At 46.3% G+C, this 19,123-nt stretch overlaps 1 protein-coding gene across 1 annotated transcript in view; it reads right to left on the minus strand.

The window, feature by feature from the left end:
- The window catches only part of LOC143286481 (dimethylaniline monooxygenase [N-oxide-forming] 2-like), a 54,833-nt gene that overhangs the window by 15,764 nt on the left and 19,946 nt on the right, over positions 1-19,123 (minus strand). Inside the window, exon 3 of the mRNA XM_076594058.1 lies at positions 281-498. Coding sequence (XP_076450173.1) covers positions 281-498 — 218 coding nt within the window. The remainder of the gene's footprint in view (positions 1-280; positions 499-19,123) is intronic.

Genomic DNA, 19,123 nt, shown 5'->3' on the forward strand with positions numbered 1-19,123 from the left:
TTCAAATGTTTTTTTTTTACAGGGTAATCTGGGTCTGAAGATAAGATTTTTCTAAAAATCATTACTTAATATATATATATATATATATATATATATATATATATATATATATATATATATATATATATATTAACATATAAAACCAACAAAACAGTCATTACTTGAGGGAGAAGGGCAACAGAAGCACAAGATCAAAGTAGACAATAAGCCGAACGGCATGATCATTATCGTCACTCAACAGAAAAAAAAGACCAGTATTGAAGACCAGTTGTTGCCTCACCTTCGTGTTGAACGATACATGTTGCACCAGTTTGAAATGTTCAGCATAGCTCTGCAGATACTGCTGATAGAGGCGATGGGGCATGAAAGGGGGATAACTGGCTGGGGGAGGGAAATCGCTGAAGCACATCAAGGTTTTACTGTTGTTGGTGACAAGACTGTCGTACACCAAAGGTCCATGGCCGTGCTTTGGTGTGTCCGGTGTGAACCACATCCCACCTGCAACACGGAAGAAAAAATGTCACTTCAAGCGTGTTTCAGGTTTCTTGAGATTTATTGAAGTTCTCCCCTCTTCATCCTTCTACTTCTTTTTCTTCCTTTTCCATCTTCTGCTATGAGCCGTCAACTCACATGTCTACATGTATCAATGAACCTTGCTTTTAAAGGCATGGTGATGCCGACCCCACCATTTTGGCAGCCCTGTCGAGAGTGTGCTTGCTGGATGTGTATGTGTTTCCGCAACCCACATCGTGCTGATATGTATAATGTAACATGTGTTTTCAACCTTCTACATGTTTAAGCGAACAGTAGGATTACCGTCGCTGGGAATCGGATCCATGACCCAGAGTGTCACACACTCCAGAAATCTGGGCAAGCCCAAAAGTCAGGAGACGTGGACTTTTAGGGTCGACACCGCGCAACACACTCCCAAGAAGGACGCAGAAATCCGAGTACGATTTTACAACTTTTATTCACACAATCACACACATATGGGTACAGGACCTACTTCCTAAGCTATCCCCAAACCCAAACCCTCGCCCCCACCTAACTCCAAACCACCCCTCCTTAACCCACCTTTAACCCCCACCGGGACAAAATCAAGAAACGGAAGAAAAACGAACCAAACACATACACACTCGCACATTCACTGCACAAGCGGCAACGTTCATTTAACTCATCTGTCACTCGTTGACGGACCGAAAAATCCCTGCTCCAGGCTGAGAGTCGAACGCTAAGTACAATCTCTCCCTCGACGTCCAGCTCACCCACAGAGCACCCCACCAGATGAGTCCGGGAGGTCGCGGCAAGCAGGGCAGGCTGCGGTCGAAGGTCGACGCCGAGGGACGATCTGGATCCCCAGGGTGCGACCCCAGGGTTTCGTGTCAGCGCTCGGCTCCTCAGGTGGAAGACCCCGAGGGGCGACCTCGGAGCTGGGACAGCAGAGCAGTCGATTTGCCGCTACTTGACAAGCAAGCTGGGGACGGGGATAACCCCCTGTCAGTACCAGTCCATAACCGCATAACCCTATGCGCGTTGGGCGACCTAAGAAGCCACAGGTTGTGCCCTCATTCATCCAACAAGCACTCTAAGGCAAAATAATGAACAACCACTGTCATACACCAATCGCACGACAACATGCATGCCTGGAAGTGAGGGGTCCGGAACCTGCCAGGGTACCGGTCGTCGCCCTACTTATACGGTGGCACAGGTCAACCCAAGACTCGAACCCCAAACCTTGTGCCGCGCATCCTGAAGCACGCTCCCACAGCGCTACGCTGCCAGAATCGAAGGCCCAATCAAGGTAACCTCCCTTGCACAAGCAGACATGTTGGAACAGAACATTCAAAAAGGAAAAATTATGATAGCGTCAGCACATGGCTGCCAAAGCCATTCGGATCACAAGCAGAGCAATTAAAGTGAACAAATCAATACACAAACTCTTCCAGTGCTCGGTCCATACAGGGAGAGAACTCAGTAACCTATTATTGCCACAATAGCTTACACGGAATACACTATCTTCTGACACGCTGCTAACAGCGGCCACTTCCGCAGGTTTAAGGACCTATCGAAACACAGTATTTCCCCCAACGTCTCCCTCACATTCCCGATACTAACATCAGCTTGTAAGCTTTACATATCCAACGTACACTGTCGAACAAATTACGGAGATTATACTATTCCCTCACACTTAATACAGTGTATTAATATAAACTCAAACCCGTAACACACGGAATGATAATTATAACACTGGACCGTTACACGACAGTCTGTAACATCAGGTAATCGTAACAGTTTCATAAAGTGACCCCAGCCACTGTCCAACCCACAGACCTCCCAAGTGTGGAAAAGACAACTAAAGACACTCGAAACAGTTACCGCCTGATACAAGGTTACCTCACGACAGCTTGTGATGGGCGAAGGTGGTGACTTGGGTGGGACCTTCAGCCGGGCACTGCAGCCTCTGCTCACCGGCTTGCTAAAAATCAGGCAGAGGTTCTGGCTGGCCAAGAATTCCTCTCCATCAGCCTTCCGGGCCTCTGCCACAAGGTCCGCGCTCTCTGACGTCTCAGAGTCAAGTCACACCTAATCACAGTCAGCTGCAGCCAGGTAAACGGCAGGTGAGCGCGAGTTCTGCACTTGGCACGCTAACCGGCCAAAACACACATTGCACGCACTGCACTGCAGTTGCAGTCATGCCAATGTGACAAGAGCCCTCTCGCTCCTACAGAGCGGTGTGTGCACGTGCTGCACAACTCTTACACAGGTAAAACGAGTGTGCATACACACGCTTTTACCAAACCACGAACATGTCAGAAAACATGATCTAGAGAAACTGGGATTCGAACTCCCAACCATCGGAACTAACACCACTTTCACCGGCCACTGAGCCATACTAAATCGCTCGCACTTCCGCCTATACTTCCGCAGCAACGAAAGGTTGGGCTGATCCGTGACACAGAGAAAGGAATTCTTTAGCTCAAGGAACTCGGTTGGCGTGTCCTTCGTTTCGATCTCCTTTCTGGTATATCAGTCTGAATGAGAAGGTTCAAAGACATATTACGAACCATTGGTTACGTACATCCGTTGTTGCAGTGATGCGAAAAATAAAAAATAAAAAAATATTTAAAAAATAAATAAAAAAGGGGGAAATCAGTGTTCAGAAACAGAGATGCACCTATTCTGTTATGCCTGCTTTGAAAACACATCTTTTCCAGCAACAGTAATTTCCAGTGCTGGTGTTAGTATGAGACTTAAGGTATCTCCTCTCCGACAACCTGGTTATGGTCCCTCATTTTTGTCCTTGTTTGAATAAAACATTTCCTTGGTCATTGGGGTTGGTTTCTTTTCTCTTTTTAAATAATATTTTCTAAACTCCGATCTTAGAGAAAAACCAGAGAGATTCGGATTCGGATTCGGAATGGTTTAATGTACTTTGGCCACAGGCACATATACACATCATGCCTATCTCTGGCTCACTCATCATCCTGCCCTTCCCCCCATCCCCCTATCCTCACATCCCTCTCCTCCTCTCGTCCTCTCATCCCATTTCATACTCCACATACTTATACATATATTAATACATACGCACAAGGCTTGTTACTAACACACTGAATACAACCGTGTCCAATTGAAATACCAGCAATTCATATTGACAATTCCAGGTAGGCAAAATCTGGACATTTTTCAAATACAATTTCACATCACACTGAGTCAACTAGCTTACCTATTATTTCATACCATTATATTATATCAGTTTCTCTTGATATGTCTCCCTCTCCCCTCCCTCCCTTCCCTCTCTCCTTCTCTCTCCAACACTGCCCTTTTCTTTCTCAGATTCGCGCACAATTCATAATAAATATGTTCTCCCCGACAGATATACAAAAAATTGAACATGTTCATGTATAATCCCAGTTAGTGCAAAATACTCACAGGAGATAAAGCAACAGAAAGCTTCTTATATATATATATATATATATATATATATATATATATATATATATATATATATATATCCAATATACGTATCGTTTTGTGTGTATTAGAAATTATGAAACAGCATGGCAACATCGTATATCAAAATGAAAAAAACAACAACATAAATATACATATATACACATACACTGGTATCTACATATATACACACGAGTATTCTTTGATAAATTATTTGACTACCGTGCTTTAAATAAAGAAATCACGAACAACTGACAAGAAAAATATGACCAATGCGACGTAAAGATCTGCGAATACAACAGTAGCGGTAATGGGGGATAGCTAAAACTGAACCCTTTAATGATCTAGCCTGACTATCAATAAAAGGAAGTTGTATTTCGTTAAATGGCCTCTAATGCGTTTTGCCTGCTCTAATTGCGTGGAAGACAAATTTTGCCACTGATCTGGCTAGATTAACATTCTCGCCTTTCAGGAGTTTATACATGTGGTTTGACAAGAATCTTTGACGAAGATCTGTGTAAGCTGGATAGTTGAAAATGAAGTGTTTCTCGTCCTCAACGACAGTACAACAGAACGGACAAAGTGATCTATTAATATCAGGTCTATATCTATTCAGGTTATTGTTTATTGGCAATACACCTGCCCTGATCTGACTGAAAACAACCCGAAAGCAGTAAATGCTTATGTTCTGCAGGTAGGACGAGCACCCAAACGAATCTTTAACAACAGAGTATAAAGCATACCTTTCTTTGTCTCTGATTGAGCTATCCCATTCTTGAATATACTGGTCTATTAGTCTTTGCCTAAATGTTCTAAGAAAACCGCTTTTGTTCTGTGTGCCCTGATTAAGCCAGACATGATAGAAACCTGCATTAGATAGCAATTCTCTTACGTGTGAAACCCAACATGTTTTTTCCGTTCTGGCCTTGAGTTACCATCATTGTATATGCTTGTCTGGGCAGTCTAAAAGGATCTATTTGAAGCAACCTAAGCCAGTACCTGATACATGTAAGACTGGAATTGATAAATAAAGGAAATCTACCTAACTCGCCATACACTATTTTATTTGGAGTCTTCAGTGGTATGCCTGGATAACGTTTGCAAGCAAGTCGATGAACTTTTTCGAGTGTGTCTTATCTTTGACAGCCCCGTATTTCTGACAAATAAAGAAGAATAGATTGTACTTTAGAGTCAAAGATCCCGAAAAAGGTTTGAAGAGACATTTCTTTACAGTTTTGAAAAGCACGTAGAATAAGATATAGAGCTTTCTTCCCCTTTGCTACTAGGTGTTTGGTACCTAAACTGAAGCTAAGCTTTGTCGTAAACGTGAACCTAAGATAACAGTAACTGTTTACTGCTTCTAACAATTCCCCGTCAAAGAACCACCTTTCCCTTTCCCCTGAATAGCCACCTTTACGGACAACCATGACTGTTGTTTTTGTCTTGCTAACTGTCAAGATTGTCGCCACATAGTTTCAGAGATTTTAGCTGAACTTGCAGACGTCTCGGCGTAGTAGAAATAAGAGCGACATCGTCGGCAAATGTAAGAATGAATAGCTCCAGCATGTTGGGCAAAAGCTGTATACCATGAACGCCATTTTCATTAATATGGGTGGCAAGCTGGCTAATGAAAAGTGAGAAGAGTGTTGGGCTCATGGTACAGCCTTGGCGAACGCCAACTGGACAGTCAAAGTTATCGGAGAACTCGTCATTAATCCTTACACATGATATAAGAGAGTCATACAGTGCTTTTAGACAACAGAAAAACGTTCCTCTTATCCCCTCATTATATACAATTTCTAGAAGTCTTTTGTGGTTGACCGAATCGAAAAATACAAAACAGACATAAACCTTTTGACCATTCCTATTCAATGATTTTTGGATGACAGAATACAAATTAAAAATCTGGTCTACTGTGGAATAATTTCGTCTAAACCCAGCCTGGTTCTCTACTATAACAGCATTTTCCTCTAGCCATGCAGACAGCTTTGTTTATTAAAGAGATTCCTCGGTAATTATCTGGCTGATTGGCATCGCCCTTTTTAAAGATAGGGACTACAATAGCTTTTGACCATTCGTGTGGATATACACCACTATCAAAGATTGTATTAAACAACTTCGTTAGGAAACAAATGACTTCTTCTCCCCCTGTTTTCAGCATCTCAGGAACAATCCCATCACTTCCCCCTGCTTTGCCATTATTTAACTTACCCACTGCTTGACGAACCTCATGTTCTGTGATTACGGCGTTTAAAATATGGTCTGTCTCGTCGTCCAGACTGTTTTCGATCTTTTGGTCTCTGTCATTATTACCCGTCTCGTCGCCTTCTTTAAATTCATCTTTAAAGTGTTCGTACCAGTCTTCCAAACTTATACTGTTTTCAATCATATTCTCTTTACAACCTCCCTGACTCTTATGATGGAGTCTCCCGTCGGTCCGACGGATGAGTAGGCAGGCTTATCTGTCAGTGTGTGCCCTCATATGGGAGAAGAGGCCGATTCTAGATGTGCAGCACTTCCCACAGGTGTTGAAAGGGAAAACGTCTCCAGAAGTTGAGCCCTGCTTCCTTCGCTCACGCTTTTCCATAATGACCAGCGTTCTCTTGTTTTCAAACGTTTTTATGCCACTGGAGCACAGCATCCTCCAGCGAGAGCGGTCAAGGGTATCAGTTTCCCAGGAAGCGATGTCTATGTCACAGGCTTTGAGGTTTGTCTTCAAGGTGTCCTTGAAGCGCTTGCGGGGTCTTCCAAGTTCGCGGTGGCCTTCCTTCAGCTGGCCGTACAAAAGCATCTTCGGGATCCTGCTGTCTGTCATGCAGACAACGTGTCCTGTCCAGTGTAGCTGGCTTTCGATGCTGGGCAGGCCGCTCCTCTCTCGGACCTGGAGGTTGGAGACCCTGTCTTGCCACTTTATGCCGAGGATCTTTCGTAGTCATCTCTGGTGAAACTGCTCAAGTTGCTGAATGTGACGCCGATATTTTCTCCCCCTCCACTAGACATTGAGTGGTGGTCTGGACGCTAGTCATTCGGATGAGACGATAAACCGAGGTCCCGTGTGCAGCATGCACTTAGCGCACGTAAAAGAACCCACGGCAACAAAAGGGTTGTTCCTGGCAAAATTCTGTAGGAAAATCCACGTCAATAGGAAAAACAAAGAAAACTGCACGCAGGGAAAAAAAAAAAAAAAATGGGTGGCGCTGTAGTATAGCGACGCGCTCTCTCTGGGGAGAGCAGCCCGAATTTCACACAGAGAAATCTGTTGTGATAAAAAGAAATACCAAATACAAAATGTTTCACAGCAAACAACAAGGTGGCCAGCACAACAGCTCTGCAGGTTTTGACTGGCGTTCTGTGAGCTAGCTGGTTGGTACAAGACTCGGTCTTGGTGAGTCCAAAGCGCCTGCAGGTTGAGGACCTGTCCATAATGAACTGCATGTCTTCATGGGTGTATGCAGCAAGTGCGCAGTCATCAGCAGAGAGGAACTCTCTCAACAGTGCCTCAAACACCCTGGACCTGGCATGGAGTCACTGCAAGTTGAAAGTTTGCCATCTGTGCGAAACTGAATGTAAATGCCCTGTTCACAGTCTTGGAAGACGTCAATCAGAATGGCAGAGAAGAGAATGGAGAATAGTGTGGGTTCCAGGACGCAGCCCCGCTTCACTCCATTTAACACAGGGAACGGATCCGACATGTCAGTATTTCCCTGTACTCTCGCCTGCATGCCATCATGGAATGACGCAATCAGCTGGATTAGGCTTTCGGGGCAGCCGAACTTTAGGAGGATCTTCCACAGACCACGGCGGTTCACCGTGTCGAAGGCCTTAGTCAGGTCTACAAAGACCATGTGGAGTTCCTTGTTCTGCTCACGGCACTTCTCTTGCATCTGGCGTATGGCAAACACCATGTCACATGTTCCCCTGCCTGAGCAGAAGCCGCACTGTGCTTCAGGGATGACTGTGTTGGAGACATGGTCAACCTGTCTGTTCAGTATGATGCAGGCGAAGATCTTGCTGGCGATGCAGAGGAGAGAGAATCCACAGTGGTTATAGCAGGATGTTTTGTCTCCTTTCCGTTTGTGGATGTGGGCAATTGAAGCATCCTTGAAATCCTGGGGGACCTCCCCTCTCTCCCAGATAGACTGGAACAGGGTGGTCAGCTTGTCTGTCAGCACCTCGCCTCCGTACTTGTAGATGTCAGCCTGGATTCCATCCGCTCCTGGTGCTTTTCCTGACGTTGTCAGCTTCAGGGCCTTCCGGGTCTCGGCCTTGGTGGGAGGGGCATCTAGCGAGTCATGCATTGACTGGTAGCTGTGGGAGGGATGCAATTACCTCGTCAGATACGGACGAGTCCCGGTTGAGGAGGGTGTTGAAGTGCTCTGCCCAGCGGGCAAGGATGTCTTTCTTGTCTGTCAGGAGGGTGGTCTGGTCCAAGGCTCGGACAGGGGTTGATCCTGTGACTCTCGGCCCATACACAGTTCGGAGACCATCATGGAAGGTCTTCATGTCGCGAGCATCAGCAGCGGACTGAAGCTCTTCGGACTTCTCTCCCACCAGGTGTTCTTCATCTCACGCAGCCTCTTCTGTACGAATTGCTTGGTTTGCAAGAACTGGTTCTCCTTCCTCTGGCAGTCTTTATCGGAAATGTGATCCTGATGCTGTATATGCAATGTGTTCAGGAGCTTGGAGATTCCAGAGTCGTTCTCGTCAAACCAGTCTTTGTGGCTCCTCTGTACAACGCCGAGTGTGTCAGCTGCTGCTGTGTACACAGCATCTCTAAAGCTGCTCCATACCTCTTCTACATCGGTCAATGCAGGAATTTCTTGGAGAGATGCTTGGATTTGCTGCTTCAGCACGTCCTTGGTGATAGGGAGACAGTGGATGTTCAGCTTCCTAGGGGGTTTCTGCCTGGCTGGTTGGAGCTTGCATGCAAGTCTGATGTTCATCTTGCTGCATACCAGGCAATGGTCTGACCAACAGACTGCTCCTCTCATGCAGCGTGTAATTGAAACATCACCTCTGTCCCTCTGCCGGACAATCACATAGTCCACCATGTGCTGTTACTTGGAGCAGGGGTGCATCCATGTGTTCTTGTACTTGTCCGCTTGTTGGAAGAAGGTGTTGGTGATGGTCAGTCCATGCTGCGCGCAGAGCGAGAGCAAAAGCAGTACGTTGGAGTTGCACTTGCCAGTGCCGTGCTGTCCTAGGACTTTTGGCCATGAGGAGAAGTCCACTCCGACGCGGGCATTGAAACCCCCAAGGATGATCAGCCTGTCCTTTCTGTCTACCACTGAAATGGTGCGGCTGAGCTCCTCGTAGAAAGCTTCTTTGATGTCATCAGGGTTTGTCATTGTCGGGGCATAGCAGCTGATGACTGTGGCGAAGCGATCCTTGGACAGCTTCAGACGCAGAGTCATCAGCCTATCTTTTATCCAACGTGGAAAGCTGTCAAGCTGTCGTGCAAGTTTGGTTTGTATGGCAAAGCGAGATTCTTGGGATGCCATCTGGCTTCCCAATGCTATGTCCACCTGGTAGCGATCAAGCATTCTAGCAATGAGCGCTGTGTGTCTTTCTGGTTTGTCGTCTCTGTCTAAGAGGGTGCGAACATTCCAGGCACCCAGAGTCAGGGCATGGCTCCTGGTTCTTTTCTTCTGTTGTTTTTGACCGCTAGTGTTGGATGTCCAAGTAGGTGCGGTTTCCTACTAGGTACAAGGCGAGGCAGGTTTTGTTTAGGGATCCTTTTATCTCCCCTTCCCCATGTGGGGAGAGCAGTGCTGTCCCTAAAAAGGGTTACTCTGACACTGGAAAGATACGGGCCCCGCATCTGCCCCAGTCTACGGCGGACGACCATCACCCCACAGCCCCCTGCATGCAGAGTTGTGACTAGGAACTGCCAGCAGCATCCTCTGCCTGTCCCCGTTACCACTTCTCCATCGCCGCAGGGCTTGGGAAAGCTGGGTGTTGAAGGGCTAGCTCGTCGTTCTGACATTAGCTTGGTTGCTTGACCAGCACAGGTGACTTTTTTTTTTTTTTTTAGTAACGAGGAGTTGTGCAGTCCCTTCCCCACTTTCTCGCCTACCGACGTTCACAGTCCCACAGGTGCAGATACTGCCACGTGTAGGACGGCCTCGGCAGGTGCAGGTTTTTTTCTTCAGAGCTCCGTCTCCTTGGAGGACACCCAGCCAAGGATAAGAGCTCCCCCTGCCCTTTGGTCATCCTCTCCCGCCATCACAGCCGTTGGGAAAGGTTTCCTCCTCCGCCTGGTGCGTCGTTGGGAGGCTTCACATGCGGCACGTAGTACTGGGTTACATGGTACCAGTAGCAAGGGCTAAGCCCTGACCCGACCGGTAACTTCCCTCCAAAAAACAGACGGATTGTGTAAGTTACTTTCAAGTAAATCTCCTTTGTCTTTGGTAAGTCTGTTTCTTTAATCTCAACATTTTCTCATAGAGTTTTTTAATCACTACAAATTTTATCCGCATGTCCTCTTCTCTATTTTTAACCTCTTCCTTGTTTTTCTCGCATGTTTTTAGCTTTCTTGAAAAATCTGTAAGTTGTTAAGTTTTTTTGACACTCTTTTTTCGCTTCCCTGCATTCTTGGTCATACCACGGTACATTTTTCCTTGTGTTAGATTAGCTGATCTTTTTTGACATACACTTTGCAGTGTTCTTAATACAACCATTGAATGATGCTATGGCTGTGTTTACATCAACGTCGATGCTCGCCGTAGCTTGGTTTAGCGTAGTAATACTACATGTGCTGCTTAGATTTTCTTGAAATTCGCTTTCTTTGTCTTTCTCCCAGATAAGCTTGGTCACACTGTCATCGGTTGATACCTTTTCCTGCTCAAGATAAACATTGTCACAGTCAAATTTGATTGACAAAGCCACAGGTAAATGATCAAATCTATCATGTCTTTAACACTCAGCATTATCTGGGAGCTTTGGAAAGCATTCAAAAGACACAAGGTAGTAATCTAACATACTCAAACCACTTTCACATATATAGGTTGCATTATCGTCATAATTCATTATACTCAATCCATTTAGAATCATAAAGTCATATATTTTGCAAAATTCTAAAAGCTGTTCTCCAAACTGGTTGACTGATTTGTCATGAGAGGTCCTTTTCAACGTTTCACAATAATAGCCTATACTTCCTTGATCCATATCAATTGTAAGACAAAAGTCAATATTTTTGTCAGCTGTTCGAGCATTTAGGTCTCGACAAATTAGGACCAGGCAATTCCCATGAGAGTTACTAAGGTCCAGGATAATTTCTTCTAATGTTTCTATGCCAAAGCCCCCTTGATTGCTATTCCAGTAGTTTGTCATAAGGTGGGATATAAACCCCGATAAGCAGTAAATCTTCCATCCCATCAAATCCTGACTTATTAAAAGAACAACTGTACTGTACATCGTACTCATCGATGCCTATGTTCACCCAGGAATCTGCACAAGAAAAGAGGATTGGGCCTTTTTAGAGGAAATAGAGAACGAACTTGGAGACTCAGTCATTATCTGTGGATACCTCAATGCAAGATCGAAGCTATGGGACCAGCGGAACACCAACCCACAAGGACTCGCACTTGAAGGAATGATAGGGGAAATTCTTCTTAGCCCATTAACAACCACATCCCCAGCTCGCCTTGGAACAAGACAAGGGGACAGTGACAGTGTGATTGACATCGCTCTAACATCTCCAAAATTCAGAGCAGAAATGAATGCAGAGACGCTTCCACACCAAGGTAGTGACCACCTCCCGGTAGTTTTCAGTCTACAGAAACTGTCAGATAAACGCTGCATGAAATCGCGTGATCCATTTCAGTATGAAACCAAAGAGACAACCGTCATCGAAAAATTAAGACGCAGAAGAAACAAAAGAACGGCACCGAACAGGATGCAAGCAATTCAGCCCCCATGGTGGAATACCGACACAGAGAGAGCCTGGATAGAAAAACATGCGGCTGTCAAACTTTGGCAAAAAGAAAGAACAAAACCATCTCCGGACAAAGATATTGAAACAAAAATGAAAGAAAAAACTAAACAGTTTGAAACCACTGCTCAAGAGGCCAAAAATGACAAGTGGAAACAGTTTTGCGAGGCACACAGTTATGACTCAACATTGACAGAGTTCTGGCAATTTTATCGTCGCATGGAAGGGAAAACGTCCACAACAACAACCCCAGACATGGTAGACACTGACGGAACCAAGCTTAAGACAAACGAAGAAAAAGGATCCGCCCTGCTCAAACGTTTCATACAACAGAGCGATCAAAGAAACTTAGATGAGAAAAAGAAGTATGTTGAGGAGTCTCCGGTTAAACCAAACCCTTATGCAGACTGGACCTGATGATGACTTGACAATAGATAATCTAAATGAAGCAATAGCTAAATGCAAGAAAGAATCAGCCCCTGGCCCAGACAAAGTTCGCTACTCGGACATCAAGGAACTATCGGAAGAAGACAGAAGCAAACTTTTCAATCTATATCAAAACAGTTTCCACAATGGACATGTGCCGGAGGACTGGACACACAGCTTCTTAAAACCCATACAAAAACCAGGAAAGGACCATCATCAGGTAAGCGGCTACCGGATCCTACCATGCAAAACATTGCTGGAAAGCTCATGGAACGCGTGACAGCCAGGAAACTTGCAAGGGATCTTGAACACAGGCACATTCTCCCTTCAAATCAAGGTCAGAACAGGCAAGTCCACATGGGAAAATGCAGCTGCTTTTGCATATGAGGTGTATGAAGGATTTCAAAGGAAAGAAGAAACACTAGCAGTAGCAGTCGACCTTGAAGATGCCTACAATAAAGTCCAGTTTGCACACCTCATGGAGCTGCTACTAAGGTATGGAGTAAGTTTGACACTGACAAGATAGATAGCAGCAGCGCTTCAGGAAAGAACCGTCGTCCTACACCTTGGAGATTGGATGTCTGCACCTTCTAAACTATCCATGGGACTGCCACAAGGGTCTCCACTCTCTCCTGTCCTCTACAATGTCTACACGAAGGGCCTTGCAGACTTAAACAACAATGGAATAGCTTGGGTGCTTACTCTTGCGAATGATGGCCTGGTCTTCAAAACTTCAAAAGATGCTCAGGAAAGAACCAAAGCCGTCCAGAAACAACTAAACAATATTGCTCAATGGTGCAAAGACACAGGATCTTCCATCAATCCAGTGAAAGCCCAAACGTTGCTGTGCACCCTGAACAACAGAACCGCGAGCAAATCACCACCTTCTGTGTCATTCGATGGGATTCAGATCGAGAAAACTGAATGCCTACGCTACCTAGGAATACACTTCGACAGGATGCTGACCTTCAGAAAACATACGGAAAATACTGTTCTCAAATGCAAAAAAGGCCTTTCAGTCTTAAAGGCAATGGCAACCAAAGGTATTGAACAACGCCATCTCTTCCTGCTATACCAATCACTCGTCCTCAGTGTGAACGACTACGGACTTGGGCTAACAACACTGTCTCAAAGCAACCTCTTAAAATTAGAAAGAGTTCAAAATGAAGCTATGAGGCTGATCCTTGGAACAACAAAAGACACGCCCACAGAAACCATGCGATACCTGCTTGACCTTCCTTCAGTGCAGGCCAGAAACAAGTTAGAACAGGTCAAGACCTACTTCAAAGCATTAGAAAACCCTCAAAACACACTGCATGACGCAGTCAAAGAACCAAAAGGCAGCCGTCTAGGACCAGGAAGATCATGGATGGGGCAAGCAGAAGACACAATCCAGCTAGTATGCCGACTACAAGACCTGAAAGAAACAAAAGAATGGGAGAAAAACCCCGAAAACCTCAACCATCTATTCAACACAGCCATTTCACCCACTCTAGGAAGACATTGTCGGGAATGGCCAGAGGGCAAAACTGATGCGGAAGTGAAGCTACTCATAGAAGAAAACAGTAAAGAAGAGGACATCATCATATACACAGATGGCTCAGTCACCAAAGACCAATCCGGTTGGGGATTCACTGCGAAACAAAATGGAAAAACAGTTAGGGAAGAGAATGCTGCCTACAAAGTCAAAACCTCCAGCCTAACGACGGAAGTTGAAGCTGTGACACATGCCCTCCAGTGGCTATCGTCCATCCATACGCCCGGAAACCAACATGCCATGATTCTAACCGACTCGATGAACCTCATACAGAAAATTGAAAACGGAATGGGAAGCCCAGAGTGGCATAAGGCAATGCGCAACTTTCAGATTAAAAAACTCACATGGTCATACTGCCCGGGACATGCAGGAGTTAAGGGAAATGAGCGAGCTGACAGACTTGCTGGTAACGCAACACCAACGAGCGGCCTACATCTAGGAAAATCGGAAATCCTCAGAAAAGTCAAAGAATATTAAAAAAAACAGGTACAAGGCCATCACACCATCAATCGCCTCAAAGAAATAAAAGCAGAGAGAGGGAGCGGTCGTAAGTCTAACATGAAAGGTAGAGCACGATGCTTTGCAAATCAAACAAATATCGGCATCATTTCCAAACCAACATTGCGAGTCTCTGTGGGCTTTTCCAAATACAATAGACTGAGCAACACACTAGACGCCACTTTCTTGGCATCAGAGATCTTTTCCCATCCCTATTGCGGCCAGTCAGTGGCAGCCTCTGCGTGTGTGTATGTGTGTGTTTGTGTGTGTGTGGGTCTGGGTTTTTGAGTGCGTTTGTGCATGCGTGAGAGTGTAAGTGTACACAAGTGTCAGGAGAGTTCTGTGCATGTGTGTGTGTGTGTGTGTTGTGTGTGTGTGAGGGGGAGGTGGGGGTGCAGGGAGGAGGTGGGGTAGAGGATGAGGCATGTGAGTGTATGCATGCCTACACTGTGGGAGCAACAGGATATTGGAACGTATATATTATATATATATATCTTTGTATATATGTGTGTGGGGTTGGGGGTGGGAGATATGGGCGTGTGTGTGTGTGCTTGTACAAGTAAGCGTTCATCTGTGTGTGTGTGTGTGTGTGTGTGTGCGTGTGCGTGTGTGTGTGTGTGTGCCGTGGAAGCTGCGATACATAGACTAGAAATGAGTGTGTGGAGGAGGGGGCAGAGGAGATGCAGTGTAATTTGTGGTGTGTGTGTGTGTGTGTGTGTGTGTGTGTGTGTGTGTTGGAGCTCATGTACGTTTATATTTATATGTATTTGACTGTGCTTTCATATCTGTGAAACTGCGTTTTGGGGGCGTATCTGTTATGCATGTGTGGGTGTATGTGTGAATGTGTGTCTTCATGTTTTATATTTATTTGCTTATTTATCATCATTGTTGTCTTATTTATTTAATTATTTATTTATTTATTTATTATTATTATTATTATTATTATTATTATTATTATTATCATTATTATTATTATTATATCATTATTTTCATTACTACTACCTTTTTTATATCATAATTATTTTTATTTATTTATTTATGTAAGCTTATCTATATATATATATATTTTTTTTTTCCTCAAGGCCTGACTAAGCGCGTTGGTTTACGCTGCTGGTCAGGCATCTGTTTGGCAGATGTGGTGTAGCGTATATGGATTTGTCCGAACGCAGTGACGCCTCCTTGAGCTACTGAAACTGAAACTGAAACTGTACTGTCAATGCCTGTCTCAATTCTGCTGACTGAACTGGACAAATCATTCCGCACCAATAGCGTGACACCTCCAGAATATCTACCATTGTGAGAGGGTTTCTTAGCTAGAGACGAATACATTTTGTGTCCCTTAACTCACTCAGCACGGCCAGTCCTCTCTTCTCCTCTACACAGAGCCCTCGGATGTCCAGTGGGTGTCTGAATGACCCAACCTTTAGCTTCCGTCGTCAGAATTGTGGTATTCTCTTTCAACATTCACCTCTTCAGTATAAGAGCCTTCCGCTTGCAATATTTTGATGATGGTAACTGGGGTGAAACGCTGTTAACGTCGTCTCTTCGCCGTTCGTATGTAGAGTGTTAAAAACATTTGCCTCTAGAGGCTTTGAAGAAAACGTTTCTGTTAAACATGCAATGTCATATTCATTTACAAATTCAATAAAATCAGTGTTACATAATTAGTAAATACTGTCGAGGCCATTCACGTTGTAATTGATTATGTTAATGTGTTGACCATTGATATTCGTCACCTGTGCCCGGCCATCATCCTATTCACTTGGTGCTGCGGCTTCACCGTGTGGAGAAGAATCGTGCGACCTGCTGTTCTCTCTGCTCTGTGCGGCCTCGTATTGCTGTAGTTTCTGCATGGCGCCTTGGATACTTTGCTTCTGCTTAGACCGTGGTCAAAGATGGTGTTTGTTGGCGTCAGCCCTGCTTTTGGTCAGGCCTCGTGACATGGGCTGATCCACAGTCCATGCCTCTGGGTCGGGTTGTCCTGCTGCCTGCTGCTCGTGATGTCCTGGTGCTTGCTGCTCACTGATCTCGTCCCAGCTGCTGCATGAGGCCCAGAGCCAAGAACTTGATCCACTGCTGATTGTTCTTGATCACGATCATCATCCACTGGTTGCTGTTCAAGATCCCGATCCTGCTGGCGACGATCGAGGGCATATTCTGCTGCTTCCTGCTCCTTTTCTCGCAGCTCTGTTGGATGCTGATCCGGTGTATCCTGCTCAGCAGTCTGGGTCAACTCCTGCTGGTCTGTCGGTACTTGTTCCTCCGGAAGTTCTGTTACTTGCTGGGTGTGAGTGCGATCTCCTTCCAGCAACCTCTCACGGATCTGTAGGTCAGTGTCGTGATGTTCTTGGGCGTGTTGATCTGCTGGTAGTTGTTCCCTGGTGTGCTGTTTGACCCTCACTTGCTCGCGGGTACAATGCACTATTGACAGCTGGCGTAAACAGCGTCGTCTGACTTCCTGTTCAACTTCAAATGGGTAAGCTGCCTGATGGTCCCGCTGGTCTTCTGGCGCTCGCTGCCTCTGCTCCTGGTGGTTCCTTGGCGCTCCGTGCTGCTGCAGCTGGTGGTTCCCCCAAATCAGAGAGAGTGAGAGAAAGAGAGAAGGGGAGAGAGAGGGAGAGGGGATTGGAATTTGAATTCATTCATTAAGGCCAAAGCCCATACGAAAGGATATGAACATAACAACCTATATAATATATATATATATATATATATATACACATATATATATTTGGGGGTTAGGGGGTGCACGGGAGGGGTAGTACCTCAAGACGGGGGGCTTGTCACGCTCTTCCGGGAGTGGTTCGTCCCCACCGGCACCCAGCTCTCACTTATGGGTCCTAGAAGTTGCTAGCATGCGGCAGCGCCCAACCCCCGGGCAACGGCTTTGACAGGCTGGCTAAACTAGGTGAGGGTAGCCGACGGGTCTCAAACCCTCGGTGAGTTAGGGCTTGTCTACCCAAGCATGTGAAGACTGGATCCGGCGAACTCTGCGGAAGAAACCTTCATGGTTCAACGGAGAGGGAGGCGGTTGCAGCAGAGCACTGTGGAGTGCTGAGGGCAGGATGAGGCACATAGGACATCCTGGTCATCCACTGCATCCGTTTCCATCACCAGTTGTCTTGACCTCGTCTTGCCACTGGATGCAGACGGTCTCGGACAAGAGAGTGAAGTCGATGGTGCACAACTCCTCCTCACTATAAACAAAGTCATCGCGCAAGTCATCAGTCATCCTTCATCCCATACCATCATTTTTCCCAAGCCCTGTGGCGACAGGCGAGCGACGAAGTGACAGGTGTGGGTACACTGGCAGTCGCAGCCGCGGACCTGCACACAGGTGGCTCAGTCCATAGGGTAGTTTTTCACCGACTGGAGCAGCGGTGGAGATCGGCAGCCCCTTGAGCGACTGAGCAGCCCTCTTCAGGACAGCACTGCTTACCTCCATGGCATGAGGAAGGGACTAGAAAAGGTGCCCTAAACATTGCCTGCTCCACACCACCCTAGTCAGCATACCGCGGCTGACGGGGGCCCTACTCAAGTGGTCGACACACAAAGGAAAGAAAGAAGAAAACAAGGAGCACCCCATTGACCATAGCCACATGGAACGTGCGTACGCTTCTGGACAGAGGCGACTCTGACAGACCACAGAGATGCACAGCACTCATTGCGAGTGAACTAGCCAGGTACAACATCGACATAGCTGCCTTAAGTGAGACCAGACTGGCAGAGGAAGGCGAACTCTGTGAGCGAGGCGCAGGCTACACCTTCTTTTGGAGTGGTCGCGGACCTGAAGAGAGACGTGAGGCTGGAGCTGGCTTTGCAGTGAAGACAACCCTCGTTGGCAAGCTGGCTGGCCCCCCAAAAGGAGTGAACGATCGCCTGATGATGATGAAACTTCCTTTATGCAATGGGAAGAAGTTTACCACCATTGTCAGCGTCTACGCGCCCACCATGACCGACCCAGATGAGATCAAGGACAAGTTCTACAAGGACCTGAACGATGTCATCACCACTGTTCCCAACGCAGACAGGTCATGATTCTTGGTGACTTTAACGCGAGAGTTGGCTGTGACAGCACCTCCTGGGAAGGCGTGATTGGGAAGCATGGGGTTGGCAACTGTAACAGCAATGGTCAGCTACTTCTCCAGACGTGCTGAGCACAGCCTTCTTATCACAAACACCGTTTTCTGCCTCCCTACCCGTAACAGGACGTCATGGATACATCCTCGCTCTGGGCATTGGCATCTCATCAACTTTGTCATCGTCAGGAAGAGGGACAGGCAGGAGGTACGAGTCATGAGGGCCATGTGCGGCGCCGAGTGCTGGACAGACCACCACCTTATCGTCTCCAAACTCAACCTCCGCATCCAGCCCAAGAGACGGCCTCAGGGCATGAAAGCACCCAAATGCCTGAATGTCAACAAGCTGGCCTCCCAGTGGGTGCAACCTTGCCGTGGTTGGGGGGCTTGCGTGTCTCAATAACCCTGAGAGCTATGCTGGCGGGAGATTCGTCTCCTGGTAGGGCCACCCAAGTCAGACAGGTCAAAGGGTAGAGACCAGACGAATAGTACCCACTGGTCCTCCAGGTTGGGGGTTTGAATTAGGCTAACAACCCGGTTCTGTAAAAAGAAGGCTGTTACAGAAACTGCAACAACAAACTCTGAGAACTGCTTGGTCCAGGAGGGGTACTCTCTGGTAGAGCCCATGACGCGAGCTGGTGAAAGCCCTTGGGAAGCCAGTGCGCCGACAACTCTTCTGACGACCAAGGCCAAAACCAG

The sequence above is a fragment of the Babylonia areolata genome, chromosome 10, assembly GCF_041734735.1.
Source record: "Babylonia areolata isolate BAREFJ2019XMU chromosome 10, ASM4173473v1, whole genome shotgun sequence".
Lineage (NCBI taxonomy): Eukaryota > Metazoa > Mollusca > Gastropoda > Neogastropoda > Buccinidae > Babylonia > Babylonia areolata.